Below are 17,898 nucleotides of genomic sequence, written 5' to 3' on the forward strand. Positions count from 1 at the left end.
AGCAATGTGTTTTTTTCTTCATGTAGCGTATGTATCTCGTATGGTTTACATCGTCCTCTGCTCAATATACAGTATTCAATTAAGATAAATAACTTGTGTTTTTTCATCAGAAACACAAAATATCCATCATGCTTATAAGAATACATCTGAAATAATTAGAGGTACAATTAGCATCACGCTACATTGAAAATGTATGTAATTATTAACGTTTTTGCTCAAAATCCACTTTAAATCATCATTGAGTGCTTGCAATAACTTCCGATTGTGATCTAAAATGGATTTTGATTCTATAATAGGCAGACATGCACTCTTTGCACGTTTTATAATGGATTGATCGCTTGCCATGTGTCATAACCATCCTTTATTGTTAAAATAAATACCATGAACTGCATAAAAACATATACAGAAAACATATCTTCACAATTATAGGTCTATTTGCTTTCATATTTCATGTGTAGAAAAATATTTCTCTCTTTTTTATATATACAGAAGGGCAAGAGATATGATTACATGATTGACAGGTCTAGACGAACGAGCTTTGACTTATAAACACTCGCGCTTGTGGGAGAAAATTGAAGGTGCTCGTCAGATCACATGATTCAGTGGAGAATTAATATGTTATTCTGTATAAAGAACATGTGAGAGTAGTCTGTTCTTAAATACGAACAATAAAAAGAACTCAGCATTCACTCTTCTCTCTCGCGGAAAAAGCCCTCTACTTTGGCGTTTTTACACTTGTGCTCAATACAGTCTTCTGAGCTTTTAGCACCACCACATCGACCTTTTGGGTAACAGCAGTTGCTCTGGTCATGTGATGTAATGCTCAAATCTTGTTGGACTGCCCGTGTTTTTGCTTTGCAAACCTCAAAAGATTTGTCGGACTGGACGAAAAAAAAAACTTTAGCATTTTCAGTGCGCGCATGGATGCTATGTGGAAGCATCCATAGGAAGCTATTCTTTTATTCCCATGCGTCATCGTGTGTAAAATTAGTTTCGCTTTTTCGCGCTCAGTGTGGAAAGGCCTTAACACTGTTCGGGAGGCAGACACACTCTGTCAGTTTAAATCTAGATTAAAGACCCATCTCTTTAACCTGGCTCACACATAACACAGTAATATGCTTCTAATATTCAAATATGTTAAAGGATTGTTAGGCTGAATTAATTTGGTCAGAGTTTGGAGAACCGGAAACACTTCCCATAACACCCGATGTACTTGTTACATCGTAAAAAGAATGGCATCTACGCTAATATTAGTCTGTTTCTTTCTTATTCCGAGATCACCGTTGCCACCCGATCCAGTCCGTATCCAGATCATATGGTGGATCTGCACCTAGAGACGACCTCTACAGCCCTGAACGTCAGCGGAGATCAGGACACCTAGATGAACCCCAGAGACAGATCCCCAGTGAGGACCTTGTCACCTAGATAGCCATCGGGACAAGACCACGGGAACTAAATGAGTCCCTTACAAAATCTGTTGTTGGAATTGAACTGCTGTTTCGTCTGGCCAGTTGAGAACTGGCCCCCCAACTGAGCCTGGTTTCTCCCAAGGTTTTTTTCTCCATTCTGTTACCAATGGAGTTTTGGTTTCTTGCCGCTATCGCCTCTGGCTTGCTTAGTTGGGGACACTTATTTTCCAGCGATATCGTCGACTTGATTGTACAGATACTTTTTAAACTGAACTGAGCTGGACGATGACATCATTGAATTCAATAATGAGATGCCTTTAACTGAAAATTTTGTGTTTAATCTTGTCATTTTACATTATTGACACTATTTTCCTATTCTGATATTGGAAAGTTCCTTTGACACAATCTGTATTGTTAAAAGCATTATATAAATAAAGGTGACTTGACTTGACTTGACCAATGGTGCCAATAACATGTTTAAACAAAATACTGGGTAGTAGTGATCTAATATATACAGCCCTGGTAAGAAAAAGACAAAACATTTTTTTTTTATATTCAAAACCTTTGGATGGTAGATTATATTACCTAAAACGTAACTAAGCCTAAATGACTAAAAACATGACACCAATCTGTTTAGCGATATCCTGGAATTCTGCTATCCACTTCAGACTCTATGGCCAACAATGAAAGTGCGGAAAGTCCTCAGCTCATTCACTCACCTGAAACTCCTCTCGGAGTTGGGAGGTGTTGGTCTGAGAATCCACACTCAACATGTCCTTATAGGTGAGCGCAAACTCGCTGATGGGGATGGCGGTCTCTCCACACAGACAGGCCTCTAGTATGGCATCATGGATGAATATATACTGCTCCTGAAAGAGAGATTGACAGAAAGAGTCAGCTCAGGACAGAAAACTGCTTCGAAGAAATGAGGCCATGTCAAAACATGCACGATGCAGTGCCCAATTATTTGTTTTATCTGGCTTTAATTAAAAACGATGTGACAAAATGTCAGAAAGATTAATTGAGGGGGCAAATATTAGCTTAATTTAGCAGTGTAGGAGGGAAATGTCAAAGTCAATCAAATCTATATTCCCACATAAAGATGCACAACACTGTTGCACTCATATACAAATGGCCATCAGCAGAATGACTTTAGATTTAAGAAACTGTGGTACCCGACAATAGTTATCCCTAGAAATAATTACAGAAATTTTCTAAAGAAAATGTGAGTTATGCTTGCCCATGCAAACAAGCTGCCATGGTGCTATGCTTTTCTGGGTGGTTGCCAGAGTGTTGCACTGGGGTAGTTAAAGTGTTTAGAGTGTATGTGGCTTTTAGGGTGTTTGGGTAGTTGCTTATAGACCTAAGTAATGCAGGCTCATTGGAAAAACGTGCCTGTGGCAACATTTCTGAAAATTATAATACATTGCTTCTTAAACATTTGCGACACATTCAAATGTGAAATATGGCAACGCTTTAGTATGTTGAATGTTGCATGCATCAGAGCAGTTCGGAAATGAAAGGTTTGGCACGTGGCGCTACATGGCTAATACTGTGTCGCATTTAAAAACAACATACCACCCACAATAAACCCTACCCTAAACCTACATGACAGTATTAACTAAAAGCAAGCATTACATAAAAATGCATTTGCTAAAGGAACCATGACATTTTAGCTTGCTTCTACAAGTTTTTGCACTCACCATAAAATAACTCAATTATGTACCAGGTGCGCTACAGAGCAAGTATACTTTATCAGAAAACTCATTCACATGGAGCAGGTTATGTGATGCAAATATGAAAATGTATTAGTTTGCAAATAATTCACTGCAGTATAAGTGTTTTAACATGTTTTACAGCCCACTAGTGTTCACTGCAACCGGAAACAACAGTGAAATGTATTTACAGATATGTTTTTGGAGTTGTGTAAACATGTAGGTAGAGGCACATTGAGTCCAGTGAGTCAAAGGATCAACTCTATTCTGGTCTCTACACATGACTTAGGTCCCACGTCAATGTTAAAATGGGATTTTTATTTTTGCCTTTTTTATCAGATCTTTCATAATCGTCAGTCCACTTTCTCATATTTTTACAATCTATTTAATATCTCTCCTCAACTAGTCATATGTTTTGAAGTGTTGTTCAGGGTGGATTGCATAATGAAGTCTAATTAAGTTAATAAAAACAACAACAACAATCTATTATCTTAAATATGAGCAATAAAATAGTGATTGCCATATCAAACAAGCATCATAGAAACATGAGTGCCACTATTAATCTCTAAAGTGTTTTCTTTTGATTCGGGCTTACTTTTTTACTCTATTAGTACACTCACCTAAATGATTATTAGGAACACCATACTAATACTGTGTTTGACCCCCTTTCGCCTTCAGAACTGCCTTAATTCTATGTGGCATTGATTCAACAAGGTGCTGAAAGCATTCTTTAGAAATGTTGGCCCATATTGATAGGATAGCATCTTGCAGTTGATGGAGATTTGTGGGATGCACATCCAGGGCACGAAGCTCCCGTTCCACCACATCCCAAAGATGCTCTATTGGGTTGAGATCTGGTGACTGTGGGGGCCATTTTAGTACAGTGAACTCATTGTCATGTTCAAGAAACCAATTTGAAATGATTCGAGCTTTGTGACATGGTGCATTATCCTGCTGGAAGTAGCCATCAGAGGATGGGTACATGGTGGTCATAAAGGGATGGACATGGTCAGAAACAATGCTCAGGTAGGCCGTGGCATTTAAACGATGCCCAATTGGCACTAAGGGGCCTAAAGTGTGCCAAGAAAACATCCCCCACACCATTACACCACCACCAGCAGCCTGCACAGTGGTAACAAGGCATGATGGATCCATGTTCTCATTCTGTTTACGCCAAATTCTGACTCTACCATCTGAATGTCTCAACAAAAATCGAGACTCATCAGACCAGGCAACATTTTTCCAGTCTTCAACCGTCCAATTTTGGTGAGCTCGTGTAAATTGTAGCCTCTTTTTCCTATTTGTAGTGGAGATGAGTGGTACCCGGTGGGGTCTTCTGCTGTTGTAGCCCATCCGCCTCAAGGTTGTGCGTGTTGTGGCTTCACAAATGCTTTGCTGCATACCTCGGTTGTAACGAGTGGTTATTTCAGTCAAAGTTGCTCTTCTGTCAGCTTGAATCAGTCGGCCCATTGTCCTCTGACCGCTAGCATCAACAAGGCATTTTCGCCCACAGGACTGCCGCATACTGGATGTTTTTCCCTTTTCACACCATTCTTTGTAAACCCTAGAAATGGTTGTGCGTGAAAATCCTAGTAACTGAGCAGATTGTGAAATACTCAGACCGGCCCGTCTGGCACCAACAACCATGCCACGCTCAAAATTGCTTAAATCACCTTTCTTTCCCATTCTGAAATTCAGTTTGGAGTTCAGGAGATTGTCTTGACCAGGACCACACCCCTAAATGCATTGAAGCAACTGCCATGTGATTGGTTGATTAGATAATTGCATTAATGAGAAATTAAACAGGTGTTCCTAATAATCCTTTAGGTGAGTGTATATCAGAAGGTTAAAGGTCAGGCATCAGCCATCTGTTTTATCTCTGTCAAGAAAGACACACTAGACCGGCCTTCAGCTCGCCGTCCTCAATTCATATATAATAAGCAGCAGTGTGTAACAATGAGGGCAGAGATTTCTTATGCATTATAAAGCAGTCTAGACAGCATGGCAAGATGTGATTCATGGCCTTGCTTTTGTCTTGAAAGCGTTCTTGTGATATTAAGCGCACAGTGATTATACATTGAATTATGGTTTCTTCTTTATTGTCCAGCCCCTTGAGGGTTGACTTGAATGGGAAAATATTCACAGCTACTTTTGTCCATCAGTTTATTAACATGCAGTTCACCAACTCATTCTCTGCAGACCAACTGCATTAGTTACATAACTGAATGAATTTGAGGGAAAAGAGTAAAACTAGAATATTAATTATTCAAAAGTATCACATTTTATACAAAACACATTTTTAATATTTATAAATCTGATTTATCAAACTTTGAGTTGTAGTACATAAAGTTTTTAAATACTTGTTTCTGTAAAGACTATACAGAAGTTGAAAGCAAGGCAAAATAGAAAACTGGAAGTTGGCCTGAAATATAAGATAAAATGCAGCATGCATCCTCCTGCACTTGTATTAGAGATATTAACATTACAAAGCAACAATTACCATTTGCAAACCATTTTACTTTGTATTTACAACTGAAACAGGTTATGCAGTGAGAACAAATCTGGGACTTGATTTCATCCATCAGGATTTGATGGATATTTTGGAATTTAGGAAACAGAGTCCAAATCAATCAAATTAAACAAATCCTGATGTCAAATGAACTGGGTTAAGCACCAAAAGTGCTTGTGTGAAAAAAATAAATAAATACAAAAAATAAAATAAAATCGCCAGCCTGGTTTAGTTGGATGGCTAGCTGATTAATGGATCCGTGTGACCCATCCTTTGTTTCTCATAATTAAGTTTCTTACCTCAGTCTGGATCATGTTGATACGTCGTGAGCAGAGCGTCTTCACACAGTTGTAAATGTCCACCACACCCTCACACTCTGCCATATCCAGCATCACGTCCAAAACGATGTAACAGCCGGTGCGGCCGGCACCCATACTGCAGACAGACAAATAATGAGACAGCTGAAGGAACAATATCTCAGTGTACTGTTGAGCTTCTTAAAATTAATATCAAATAACATCATATGGGCCTAGAAGGAAATGAGAGCGAGCAAACATTTTTTTAAATGTGGAGATGGCACCGTTGTAATGTAGCTCTAGATACACGCTAGTAAATTGGCTGTTTTATGCAGAAGTACAACCACATCTCTTTCAAGCAGAACTTTCCAGGAGTGACAACGACCGGCTATTGCACAGTCAATTAACCCAGCTACCAACCTCTCGAAGCTTTAAATTCAGTAGATGAGCCTGAGTACAGAGTCTACACGCTATTCCATGATACAGTGATATTATCAGTTGGCAATAACATGTTACTTTAATATACTGAAATTAAGACCTGCCAAACAAACAAATGGGGGTAAAAATCTGTCATGGTGGGTGGGTCATTATTAATAAACCATGTCCTACAACCAGAAGCCAAAACAAAGCGTAGCGAGGGTAAAACAAACTGAACAAGAAGAGCCTCATTTAATCAAACACATGGTTTTCTATGAGTGTGCATACACCTTTGTTTAAATATATTATTGAAGTGAAATTTTGCCTGTATACTAGTGATTAGATTCACTGTTATATATATATATATATATATATATATATATATATATATATAATACACCACAGTATTTACAAAGTATTTCAATGTATTTAAATTCAGTGGAATCATTATTAAGGTAATAAACATGATGGTGCTTTATGCAGATGCCAGTAAGAAAATGTAATGTGGTTTTGACTGGCCATCATGACAGTGAATACTAATGAAGTATGCTTTAAAAAAATGAGAGAAATATCCCAGACAATCTTGAATGAAGCACTGCTGCAATTTAATTAAAAGCAGTGTTAAAGCACGTAAAATGGAGAGATAAATTGAGGAACACGTCACGTGACTTGCGCAAAATATGTTACATTTTCAGGATAAATGTGGACCAATGAGTTTTTAGGGACCGATGAACATTTCATCAGTGTTCAGGGATGATTCATTGAATTGGTTTTCTGTCCAATTTAGTTTTATCTGATACATGGATGTCTTCCGCATGAATAAGTGAGATTGTGCATGGGCAGAAACTGGTGACCTGCAGGTGTGAGCATTTTTCTCTTTAGTGAAGTGAAGTGAAGTGACATTCAGCCAAGTATGGTGACCCATACTCGGAATTCGTGCTCTGCATTTAACCCATCCAACGTGCACACACACAGCAGTGAACACACACATACACCGTGAACATACACCCGGAGCAGTGGGCAGCCATTTTATGCTGCAGCGCCCGGGGAGCAGTTGGGGGTTCGGTGCCTTGCTCAAGGGCACCTCAGTCGTGGTATTGAGGGTGGAGAGAGCGCTGGACATTCACTCCCCCCACCTACAATTCCTGCCGGCCGGAGACTCGAACCCGCAACCTTCGGATTACAAGTCCGACTCTCTAACCATTAGGCCACGACTTCCCCTATTATAATAGGCAGCAAGCGGGAGTAACTATGACTCTCTTATGATGAGGGTGTAGTTGCATGGCCCGGGCGCCTCCTCGTGGGAAGCTTTCGGTAACACCATCTACCGGCAGAAGGTGTCACGTTGGCACCTCTGTGCCACCCAACTGAACTAAGATCCGGGCCAACCTGGGAAGGGCTAACCTTCCGACCCAGGGTTAAAAGCTGGTTACGGAAAGGAAAACAAAGAAGAAATTAAGACACTATCGTATGCAAGGACTATGAAAGAGCCTTTCCTTCACTAAGGAGTTTAGGGATGCACCGCCACCATCAGCATCCGGAAGAGGTTTTTCTTAATTTTGTTGGACAATTTGTTGGACAGTCGTACAATACATTTCACTACATGTTGTACTATGTATGTATATGTATGTGACAAATAAAATTTGAATTTGAATTTGAATTTGAAATTATGGAACAGAGATGAGGATGAAAACCTATTAGCAGATGCCGAGTGAAGAGTGGGGATGATGAAGAAGGAATATCTGGTGACTCCTCAAGCAAACTTCTCCCATCGGTCAATTGACTCTTTAAAGAAACGTTTGCAACATCTTAATGGACATCTTAGTGGACACCGCCTGGGAGCATCCAACAAGCCTCACAACCCCGCCCCCCACATCAGTCTCCCCACAGACACTACCATCAATCCAATCCTCCCCCACTGCAAAATCCACCGAGAGCCTAACCCCCACATGTCTGCCTGTAACTTTCACCTCTCTGACATCACAGGCTCAGCACAGAACTACAAGCTGGGCTAAGGAAGAGGATGATGAACTGTTGAAGCAAGCCAGCAGGATTGGGAAGCCTGGCATGTTAAAGAAAGATCTGGCAGGGAATCTAATCACCTTTACCAAGGGGAGGACAGTGGAAACAGTGAGGAAAAGGCTCCAGAAGCTGAAGTGGGTGCACCCAACACTCACATCAACAAGCCACTCTCCTATGAGTCCCCCAGTGAGAAGGGGAGAACCTGTAATCCCAGCCGAGGACGTTGGAGCTAGTTCTGGAACGTCAAAGGAACAAACAGGGGCTAGCGGAATTATACACCCAGGAGAAGATCAAGAGGAGGAATGGAGGCGTATGCTACTAGAAACGGCCATGGGAACTTTTGAAGATCCGAGAATAGGGAGTGACAACCTTAAAGCGATAGTGGAGGGGTTGCTCCAGGGTACGGCGTCTAAAGAGAAAGCTGTGGAGGAACTGGAGGGTCTCATCCAAGGGTATCTCCCTTTGAAGTGGAAACCCAGTAGTAAAAGGAGGCAACCCAGGAAGCAACCACACTCCAATAAACAAGACAGGCAAGATATGCTCATACTCTAAAACTCTTTAGGACGAAGAGGAAGGATGCCGCCAATTCCATTCTGGAGGGGCGATGGAGGGAGGCATATAGAGGACTTGATCGAGACATAAGTGGAGTGGAGGAGTACTGCGCGAAGGTCTACGCGACAAATACCGATGGAAGTGAACCCTGGAGTGCATCACCCCGAGGAACTAGAGACATCAAATGGGGAGTGATAGCACCAATTACAGCAGAAGAGATCCAAGTGGCGCTCCGCTCAATGAGAGGATCATCAGTAGGAATGGACAAACTCTCGACTCAGGAAGTGCTGACCTGGCACCTACCCTCTCTGGCTGGTTTCCTAAACATTATCCTGGTTACCGAGACACTTCCATCACCCTTGGCAATGGCTAGAGTCACCTTTCTGCCTAAAGTAGAGTGTCCTTCCGACCCAGGGGACTTCAGGCCAATAGCCATTTCATCAGTTCTAGCCTGTGCCCTCCACAAAATTCTAGCATGACAAATGAGAGACCAATACGATTTATTGCTGCTTCAGTATGCCTTCCTCCAAAGGGACGGATGCCTGGAGGCTTCTGCATTGCTGCATGTGGTGCTGCGACGATCCCACAAAGGGACTAAACCATTGGCAGCAGCCTTCCTTGACATTTCGAAAGCCTTTGATTCGGTATCCTACCAATCAATACTGAGAGTGGGAGAGAAGGCAGATACACCTCCAACCCAGCAGACCTTCAGAGGAAATTGGACAGTCTGTGTAGAGCTGTACAGCAAGCGGGCATGTCTCTAAACATCAAGAAGTCAGCAACTCTGACCATCCTGAAAGATGGCAAGAGAAAGCACTTAGCACTTGCACCCGACACGTACATAACCAAGTACGGAACAATTCTCGCGATGAACATCTCCGATACCCAAAGGTACCTTGGGGTCCGCTTCTCATGGAAAGGAAGAATAACACCAAAACTGACAAGGGAAGTGGAAAAAATGTTAAAAGAATTTACGTCCGCCCCTCTGAAACCTTACCAAAGAATGGAGATTGTGAGCGACTTTATGATCCCAAAACTACTACATGAACTAATCCTGGACTGTGCCCACCGAAATACCATCGCTAGCATCGACAAGAAGATTCAAAGAGCTGCGAGGGATTGGCTGCCCTTGCCAAAGGACACGTCTTTGGGTTTCTTGCACGCACCAATAAAATCAGGCAGCCTCGGAATCCCCAGCCTGGGAGCAACACTTCCCTTACTTCAAAAGAAAAGATTCGAAAAGCTTTTAACAAACCAAAGTAACATAGAGAGAACATTAACTGAGCTCCCCTCTTTCAAGAAAAATTTGTGCAAGATCAACCTGCCAAGTAAGATTGGAAAAGAAACTGTGTGCTCCTCTGCGGAAGCGAAGGAGGCGTGGATAAAGATACTACGAGCATCGGTGGATGGCAAAGCAATGACAACTGATGACATTGACCCAGCAAGCCACTACTGGATGGGCAAACCTGAAACAGTCTTCCCGAGACTGCACCTACAGGGAATACAGCTCCGGGGGGTACACTGTATACAAAAGCTAGAGCCTGCAGAGGGAGAGACAACTCATCAAGTGAGCTGACGTCATGGGGCCTGCCACTCAAGAGACACACTGAATCACATACTTCAGATATGTGAAATTATCCATGACGCCAGATGCGCACGACATAATCACATTGCCAAACTGCTGGAGAAAATGCTGAGAACGAACGTGAGTCGAGCCCATCATCCCCACAGAGCGAAGTTTCATTAAACCAGATATTCTGGTGGATACAGGACACCACTCCACGGTCCTTGACGTTTCCGTAGTAGCGATCTCCCGGATGGAACTGAGCCATCGATTGAAAATCGAGAAGTATGGCTCCCGGGAGAACGCAGCAGCTATAATGGCCTGGATGAACACTGGAACCCCTCCAAAACATCTAGCGGTTATATAATATCTAGTGGTGGAATAATGTTTGGACCTAGTGGAAGGGGTCTACGGGCCTTGGGCCTAACTACCAGGGATCTTTCAGACATGTGTCTATTAGCAGTAGTCGGATCACTAAAATGCTACGATGCCTACACCCGTGGAAATTGATACCGGTAGACCTGTCATGCTACTATGACCCGCATTAGCGGCGATATACTTGCCACGAAGAACTAACTAGCGCCTCTTTAGGTGCCTCAAGTGTCTGTGGGACAACATCTCAACAAGGGACAGGACGACTTGATAACGAGTTGTAAAATAGGCAGCACATACATGGAAAATATCAAATATCTGCAATTCATCAAAAGCAAAAACATGCTTTCATATTTGAGATCTGAAAGCATTGATACAGCCTCAAGACCTTTTTTGAAAAGGTGAAGTGGAAGCACAAAAACTCACAGGAAGTTGCTTAAGATATATTCACATCTCCTTAACTAACAGCTGGAGTAACAACTTTTATCCAGCTGTAATCTTAGTTGTAAATGTTAGGGGGGAAAATTACACATCTGAGAAAGCTTCTAAAATTTTATTTTTGGTGATGCAGATCTTTAACTGTTAGTTCTCCATGTGTTATAAGGGTTAACAACACTAGTGCGATATTTTCACTGACCACATTTAACATAAAAAATTGTGCACAAACAGGAAGCAGTGCTTGCTTACCTGCAGTGGACCACCACTGGGCCAGCGTCGGGCGGCGTGGAGGCCTTGACCCGCCGCAGGAAGGCCAGCAGTCCTGTGGCATGATACGGGACACCATGCTCCGGCCAGTTTGTGAAGTGGAACTGGCAGACTTCATGTTTAGCTGGGTAACCCCGCTGATACAGGACAAAGTTACTCGTTAGGAAAACATTGGACACAGCATTTACTCATTAGAATGTTCTTACTTTCAATGTTCTTACACATTTTCCATGATTTGATCATTTGATCAAAATAACACATGGGAAATAGCTCCATTAACTAATTTACATTTAGCAGCGAAAAATGTCAGCAGAATATTGACAAACATCTCAACAGTCTCACCCGCTCCATGGCAAAGGTGCGTACGGTGTATTCTGCCAACGTTTCTGTTTTCAGCAGAGTGATTTTGATGTCTCCATAGAGCTCACTGTCATCAGGCCAGTATTTACAGCACTTCATCTGAATCACACACACACACACACACACACACATACACAAACACACAGATATACAATTAACACACGACAGCTTCAACTGCAATCAACAGTTTACAATCTGTTACAAATACTACATTACAATAAAAAAATAAAATGAATGAATGAATGAATGAATGAATAAATAAAAGTTGTTACAGCTAAATATATTTGTTTGTTTTTTCCTCTAATTATATTTATGGTTTGATCATAGATCCTTAAATTTATTTATAATATATATATATATATTTATTTATTTATTTATTTTTTCATGCAAAGTACAATTATTTTTCAGTTAAATCCATGATCCAATATGTATTATGAAGACCTTACCATACTTAGTCAATACATTTTCTTTGGACACAAGTCAAACTGTTACTTAATGTAGGTCAATACAATTATAAATAGAAAAAAATATATAATAGTAATAATAATAATAACAATATGATGACTATTATAATAATAATAATAATTATTATTATTATTATTATTATTGAGACAATATATAATAAGATAATCCTAAAAATAAAAATGTAGTCAATGCTCAATGTTTTAAGACGACCTTATTGTTTATTGTAATATCTCTTTAAAATATTTATTTATTTATTTTTAATATTACACATTTTATGTAAAAATAAATAAATAAATAAATAAATAAATAAGTTAATTGATGGTAATAATAATAATAATAATAATAATAATAACATTTAGCCAAACTAAACAAACACAAACCCATGATTTTCAGTTAAGGGCAAATTAATCATTATAATCCATATAGCATATGATTTTGAATGAGTCTTTTGAGCAATACTAATTTTAACAAAAATCTAAAATTTGCCATGCAGTAACAATATGTTCAAGCAAAATATCAAAATTGCTACAGTTACTACATAGTAAAACTACTACTTGTAGTACTACTAAATAAAACAGTGGTAACATGGCAAAAGCCAATGAACAAATAAGCCAAATGACAGAAAGATTCTGAAAGTCCCTCTCGAAAGAGATCCTATAATTACTATGATGTTACAGTACGATCAACAACTGTAGTAACCATGGCATTGTGGTGGAAATGGGACAAATAAAAGCTCAATTGAATGCTAAAGATGGCGGTAAAAAAAAAATTCATCAGACGGATTGTTCTCTGGTAAATGGGGTTTCTTGGTAAAGTTTATCTTCAGTAATGGTCAGCAGTGGGTCAGTTTTCAGTAATGGATGGTGTCTATTAGTGGGAGGAGGGGGCGGTCAGGCAGCCCGAGGCAGAGGTAGACTTATTTCTACTCACTCTCCCCACCTCCACCAGTTTGGTGATCATCACGATGCTGTAGCAGTTCTCCTGCCAAACCATGCGCCAGAAGTCATAGATCATGTCTTGCTTGGGCCCTGCAGAGAGAGAGAGACAGAACAATGAGCTTTCATGGAGATTTGTGGGAGGTGAATGATTTGAACGCAGGATAAAAAGAGGATAGAGGTGGTTTTGTGAAATAGCGGGTCGTGACATCCACAAGGATTATATAAGAAAAGAGAAAATAGAGATTCCAAGCTGCTGGGACGAGAGAGCTATCAGTTCATTTAGAAGACAACGAATCGAGAAACTGCTGGCATTGAAAATCCAGTGAGTGATTGCAGCAAGAAACTAGAGTTTGAACTTTTTCTGAAGAAATGTCATGTAAGTGATTGCAGGAAGCTAGGCAGTTACTAAGGTTGGTGTTTTCAGTGCACTGCTATGCGGTTGCTAAAATGTTATGAGTGTGTGTCGCTATGGTGCAACGCCATTATCAAGAGACACTGTAATGGGCTCTTACTTGACCAAGTCAAATTGGTCTAATCATCATGATATTTTAATGTATTATGGTAATCATAAACACACTGCCTTGTAGCGCCAACTGTTATTGTTACTGTTTTAAATAAAATGTCTTAGCTAGGCCTAAAAAAAATAGGTCTGTGAAAATCGGACCACTTCGAAAAGCAATAGCACACCTCTCCTCAACCATTTGTTCTTTCATTTACTCACCCTCATGTTATTTCAAACAGACTTTCATTCATCTTCTAAACACAAGTGAAGATATTTAAAGTCTGCACAACCAAAACTTTGAAGCTTCAAAAAGGTCCTTTAAAAAAATTAATAAAACATTGTAAAATACATGCATATGAAGCAGTTTAATCTTCAAAATATTCAAATAAGTCTTCAGAATAATGAACAGGGGCTGGCTGCAAAAACTGCTTAGACTAGTCTTAAAAAGTTAGTCCACTTTTTTTTTTTTTTTTTTTTTAAGACTGGTCATAACTTTTTAAATTCAGTCAAAAACAAAAGGTAAAGTGGTCTAATTTGAATGTGAAAAGTAAGACTGATTACACCTGGTCTACTTCTAGTTGAAATAAGAAATTAGCTCTTAAAGGGATTGTTCACCCAAAAATGAAAATTTGTTGTTAAATTACATCCAAGATGTAGGTAATTTTTTTTTGTGCACTTCATGTCTGTGGCTGCCGGTCTTTGAGAATCAAGAAACATATACAGAAAAGACTAAACTGATCTCCATGGCTCCTGATTATATATTGAGGTCTTTTGAATCAAAACGATAATTTTGTGCAAGAAAATCTACATTATTACCTTTAATCTACAGCCTGGGCAAATGGTTCTCAGCATGTTCTTGACTTTCTGGAGCGTGAACTTCCTTTGTCGCATAATGATGCATGCATGGACACATACTCACATGCAAACTGATTATGTTATTTACAATGGAGCGAGAGGACTCACCAGAAGTGCCAGCGTCTAAAGCTCACAATGTAAAAGTTACAATAGCTGATGATGTGAAAGAGGACAACATGGAATTTTTTGACCTTACTTGTTCAGACCAGAATACTCCGACCAAGAACTGAGAGAGATTACCAGATGAGCTGATGCTGTTTGTTTACAACTGAGAGAGACGGAGGAAGAAGCAGTGGATCAGACATCAGTGAGAAGTCAAACGTCCCGAATGGGATCGTACACGCAAACGTAATCTTTTTTTAAATTGGTTCCAGCAGCCAGGATAAGCACAGGTAAGTACCATTACGACAAACAATAATAGACACAAGTCCTAACCGTCTGTTGTAATCAAACAGAATCCAATCAGGTGTGTTGGTCTTCTCTCTCAGTTTGCACTCTGCGCTGTAAACAAACATATCGACTTTGGGCAGAGGAAGTTCACACTCCAGACAGTTGTGAATGCATTAAGAATTGTTTGCCCAGGCTAATGTTGTAAATGATGTCTAGTTTCTTGCACAGACTGATCGTTTCACTTCATAAGACCTCAATATATCGCCAGGAGCCATGGGCATTAATGTGCTCTTGTCTTTACTTCTACCTCATGAACTTTTTGAAGTATCAAAGTTTTGGTTGTGTGGACTTTAAATGGAGAGATAAAAATATGTTAGGTTTAATTAAAATTATCTTAATTTGCGTTTCCCAGACGAACATAAGCCTGAAGGGTTTAGAACGACAGTGAGTAATTAGATGAGTAACATTTTTGGAAGAAATATACCTTTAACACTATCAGTGTGGGATGGTTTAGACATTATAGTTTATTATGGTGGGTTAGACAATTGTTTAAATCACTAACCCCAAATATGCATAGTTGTAATAACAAACATCTCTAATAAAGCATTTACCAGTACTACGATTGACATGAGCTGAACCTCTTTCGTTCTCACTCTCATCTCTTTCTTTTCTTCCTCATGTATTTTTCTGTACACATATCACACATGCATGGCACGCAGAAACACGTACGCATGGAAATATTGGAAACATTAAAGGAAAGCTGCTGAGGGTTTGTAAGCGCAGTGCTGTGAACGCTGTGCCCTCGGGTGAGGAGTCTGTTATCTACCTGTTAAAACAATTACAGCCAACAACAGGTGCTGCGCTTCCTGAGTTCCTGAGCAGCTCTCCTGCTATCGCCCGCAGCTACATCCGCGAAAAATCACATCTTTACAGCTGGGTTGAAGCCGAGGTTATTCATGATGAATAATAATGGTAAAACAGAAAAAAAGTTTTCGAGGTTTAAATAGAAGATGGAGAGGCATTTGTTCGACATTGTTTTTGTGGGCATACTGAAACAGCTTTTCCCAGATGACAGCATCAGAACACATCCAGCCCAGGTTAATCAAAGCACTAGTGCTAGAAGTGCTCAGAAGACCTTAACAACTGCACATCAGGGCTGTCAGCAACATAAACGTGCTAAAATTGCTCAGAACATCTTACCAATCACATAGTAACGTGTCAGAAAACCCTGGCCACCACCCAGAACCCTAGCAACCACATAGCAACGCGTCAATAAATAAATAAATAAATACTCAGCACACTATTGCTGCATTCTATTTGTACTAATTCTGGAATTCCAAGTTCCCAGAAGGAACTTTTAAATGGAACAGAGTTCTGAAGAATCACAACTCCAACTTCAGAATTCAATATGGCTGCTCAGTGTATCAACAGAAGAGAAACATTAGTAATATATTGTTTATTAGCACTTATGTAAACTCAGTGGACAATGTACTACCCAACCTCTATTTTTGGACATGATACTATGGCATTATCTGTGCATACTAAATACTACTCTTTTATGTGTTTCTTTTAATATTATGTGTTTTTAATCGACTGGTATTGCTAACAATTAATGTGTCCATCTTGGTTTTCTGACTTCTCTACTGGTCCATGGGTGTGACGTCATTCCTGACTTCCAAGGTAAATGGAACACAGCATTAATAACTCTATAATAGCACACTTTTAGCAACCACATAGCAATGTGCCAAAAACTGTGCAGAACACTTTAGCTGATGCATATAAATGCCCAGGAAACCACCCCAGATAGGCGATAAACCACAAAGAAACATGCTCAAAAAAATCATCTTAGCAATGTCTGCTGTTAGCAACCAGATAGCACTGCACAAAAAAAACTCAGAACACCCTAGCAACCACATATCAACATGTCAAAAAAAATGCTCAGAGCACCTCCTTAACTGTATAAAAGCAGTGTTGCCAACTTAGCAACTTCACTGTCACTAGATGCATATCTACTTTTGATGTCTCAATTATAAATCAGTGCAGATTAACAGCTTGGAAGAGAGAACTGGTTAACGTAGTCTTAATAGGCCGTTTCTATCAGTATTTCATATTCATCTCACATGGGGTGGTGATGGCGCAGTGGATAAGACACATGCCTTTGGTGTGAGAGACCCGGGTTCGAATCCACTGTGAGACACCAATGTGTCCCTGAGCAAGACACTTAACCCCTAGTTGCTCCAGAGGCGTGCGACCTCTGACATATATAGCAATTGTAAGTCGCTTTGGACAAAAGCGTCAGCTAAATGAATAAATGTAAATGTACGACACAAAAACAGAAAAATATATTAAAATACAGCATGTGAGCACAGACATTAGAGGAGAAGCAAATAAATCCCTGCTGAAAAAAACAAAAACACAATAGGAACCATCGCAGAAGTTAATGGTTTTCACCAAATACAATTACAAACCATCAATGCTTAACCATTATCCCATTAAAAAAATGGTTTCCTGTAGTGTGTTTTGCACTGTAAAATCCAACAGTTGACCTTACTTAGATTTAATTAGTTACCTTATAAAACAAATAAAACAATTTACTTACTGCTTTGTGTGACACTAACTTAAAATATAGGAAAATAGGAACCAATGACATTAATAAACCAGTGACAGGCAGTCAAACAAGGAGAAAACTGAAGTCATTGCATTTGGAAACAAAGATGAAGTTCTCAAGGTGAATGCATACCTTGACTCTAGGGGTCTAACAACTAAAAATCAAGTCAGAAATCTTGGGGTGATTCTGTAGACAGACCTTAGTTTCAGTAGTCATGTC

At 39.8% G+C, this 17,898-nt stretch overlaps 1 protein-coding gene across 1 annotated transcript in view; it reads right to left on the bottom strand.

Moving 5' to 3' along the window:
* The window catches only part of LOC306885840 (receptor-type tyrosine-protein phosphatase U-like), a gene marked incomplete at its 5' end in the record, with an annotated part of 272,816 nt that overhangs the window by 21,768 nt on the left and 233,150 nt on the right, over positions 1 to 17,898 (bottom strand). The window contains 5 exons of the mRNA XM_079442620.1: positions 2,129 to 2,278; positions 5,933 to 6,068; positions 11,544 to 11,698; positions 11,904 to 12,020; positions 13,317 to 13,414. Coding sequence (XP_079298746.1) covers positions 2,129 to 2,278; positions 5,933 to 6,068; positions 11,544 to 11,698; positions 11,904 to 12,020; positions 13,317 to 13,414 — 656 coding nt within the window. The remainder of the gene's footprint in view (positions 1 to 2,128; positions 2,279 to 5,932; positions 6,069 to 11,543; positions 11,699 to 11,903; positions 12,021 to 13,316; positions 13,415 to 17,898) is intronic.

The sequence above is a fragment of the Barbus barbus genome, assembly GCF_936440315.1.
Source record: "Barbus barbus genome assembly, chromosome: 19".
Taxonomy (NCBI): domain Eukaryota; kingdom Metazoa; phylum Chordata; class Actinopteri; order Cypriniformes; family Cyprinidae; genus Barbus; species Barbus barbus.